At 40.3% G+C, this 2,539-nt stretch overlaps 1 protein-coding gene across 4 annotated transcripts in view; it reads right to left on the bottom strand.

Annotated features, from left to right (window-relative positions):
- LOC107593737 (junctional adhesion molecule B-like) overlaps positions 1-2,539 on the bottom strand; it is a 32,948-nt gene that overhangs the window by 18,274 nt on the left and 12,135 nt on the right. For 2 of the 4 annotated variants that reach the window (XM_016283593.1, XM_016283596.1), the window contains exon 1: positions 2,330-2,497. The exons of the other annotated variants lie outside the window; for them this stretch is intronic. In XM_016283593.1, coding sequence (XP_016139079.1) covers positions 2,330-2,366 — 37 coding nt within the window. In that variant the 5' untranslated portion in view covers positions 2,367-2,497. Of the gene's footprint in view, positions 1-2,329; positions 2,498-2,539 lie in introns of those variants that run through there. 4 annotated transcript variants of the gene reach the window in all.

Below are 2,539 nucleotides of genomic sequence, written 5' to 3'. Positions count from 1 at the left end.
GACAAACAAACACACACACAGACAAACACACACACACACACACACAGACACACTCACACAAACACACACACACACACACACAGACACACACACACACAGACAGAGACAGACACACACACACAAACACAAACACACAGACACACACACACACACACAGACACACACACACACACACACACACACACAGACACACACACACACACATCAGTGCTTGTGTCCTAAGTCAGCAAATAAACACACTGGCTCGCTGATTCTGACTCATATTTTACAGTTTTACAACAATTGTGTGTATGTGTGTGTGTGTGTGTGTGTGTGTCTGTGAGTGAGTGTGTGTGTGTGTGTGTGAGAGAGAGAGAGAGAGAGAGCGAGAGAGAGAGAGAGAGAGAGCGAGAGAGAGAGAGAGAGAGAGCGAGAGAGAGAGAGAGAGAGAGCGAGAGAGAGAGAGAGAGAGAGCGAGAGAGAGAGAGAGAGAGAGCGAGAGAGAGAGAGAGAGAGAGCGAGAGAGAGAGAGAGAGAGAGCGAGAGAGAGAGAGAGAGAGAGAGAGTGTGTGTGTGTGTGTGTGTGCGTGTGTCTGTGAGTGAGTGAGTGAGTGAGTGAGTGAGTGAGAATGAGGTGTGTGTGTGTGTGTATGTGTGTGTGTGTACACGTTTTTAAGACAAATGAGGACATAAATGTGTATAATGACAAAGGTATGACAGGTATTACAAGGAGAAGGTGACTTTTCAGGACATTACCCCATGTCCCCACTTTTCAAAACGCTTATAAATCACACAGAATGGAGTGTATTGAAAATCTGAAATAGCAGAAAGTCTCCTGTGAGGGGTAGGTTTAGGGGTAGGGTTGGTGTAGGGCAATAGAATATACGGTCTGTACAGTATAAAAACCATTACGCCTATGGAGAGTCCCCACTTTCACAAAAACAAACCTGTGTGTGTGTGTGTGTGTGTGTGTGTGTGTGTGTGTGTGTAACCCTGCCTGCAACAGCTGGTACAGAAAACCCCACCCAAAACACACACACACGTCATTTGATCAGAGTCCTGGCAGCACAAGTGCTCTGAGATCTCATGAGACGCAGAATTACAGTGAAACACAGCGTCAAACTCAGCCAGAATCAACAGATGCAGAAGCAGAGACACGCCGCACATCTGAAGCCTCACAAACACGCTCCGCATCACACGCATGACCACACAAACACGCATTCCTCCGCATCTGCATCTGCCCTCCTGCACACCAACCATGATATACAACCAAACACTTGGAGAATCATATCTACTGTCTGCATTTCCAAAGGGCTATTTAACTAAAGAAAGAAAGAGAAGAGAAGAGGAGAGAGAAAGTCAGAAAGAAAGAAAGAAAGAAAGAAAAGCAAGAAAGAAAGAATTGTAAAAACAAATAAGCTGACCAACATTTCTCAGTGTACTTTGGTTTAACTTGATCTACCAAAATAACTACAATTGTCAATGAAATAAAAATGAAGAAACACTATGTAGACACATTTTTTTAAATAGCAAAAATAACAACAACAAAATTATTAAAACCTGAACTGAAATTAAAATGAAAAATATGAAAATAAAATGTCTAAATATTCATAAAAACTATTTCAATGATACTAAAAGTATCTACAGGTTTCCCAAAACTCCTAGAGGAAGAAAAGAAAACTATTAATTACAGAAAAATCCATTTTTAAAAATAATTTTCAATACAAAATATAAAGCCTGGGGGAGGGGGGATGAATTAATATTCCCCCCAAGGTTTTCCATTATTTTTAGAACCTTAAATGTAACTAAATGTAGAAAAACTAAGATGAATAAAACAGACAGTAAATGGTTCTTCTGGAGCTTGCTAACTTAATAAACAAGTTCCACTGACCCGGTCACTAGTCATGCTTATGGTTATGATCATATCCTCAGCTCATCTTGCAATACTTAAACTTAAAATCACAGCAGCTAAATCACCACTGTGTAATTAATTATAGCCTACTTAATATCATTGACTCAAATCTAAACTCACATTTTATTAACTGAACAATGTTAAGAGTTTTAAATGGTCACTTCAACACTTACAACAAAGTACTGTGGTAATAACACGGTACAGTAGATCTGCTTTAACAGATATATCAATGTAACGAATGCATGCCATATTCAAGTAGATGTTATTCAGTTTTAGCCTAATAAATAGAAAAGTCTTGCACGTGTACAGATGATTTATATAAGATCTAAGTGAAGAAAGCATGACAGACACACAGAAGCACTTACTGAGAGCATCTAATCTTATTCTCGAAAGCAGATCATGAGACTTTAAGAAGATCACACGGAACAAAGCACTTACTCTGAATTACAATCAGCAAAGCCACAGACACAAACATTTTATCCACAAACACCGACGAACTTTCCAGAAGAATCAGTCCGCGAACAGCTCAAATAAACGCGTGTGTGTCCAGACAATCTGAACCGGGTTTGAGTCGCGCAAAATCACCGACTGACTACACGCGCTGTGTGTGTGTGTGTGTGTGTGTGTGTGTGTGTGTGTGAGAGAGAG

Source organism: Sinocyclocheilus grahami, unplaced genomic scaffold (assembly GCF_001515645.1).
Source record: "Sinocyclocheilus grahami isolate Dianchi unplaced genomic scaffold, SAMN03320097.WGS_v1.1 scaffold176.1, whole genome shotgun sequence".
NCBI classification, from domain to species: Eukaryota; Metazoa; Chordata; class Actinopteri; order Cypriniformes; family Cyprinidae; genus Sinocyclocheilus; species Sinocyclocheilus grahami.
Note: the sequence above shows the minus strand (reverse complement) of the source record. Positions and strands in the feature narration are given on the sequence as shown.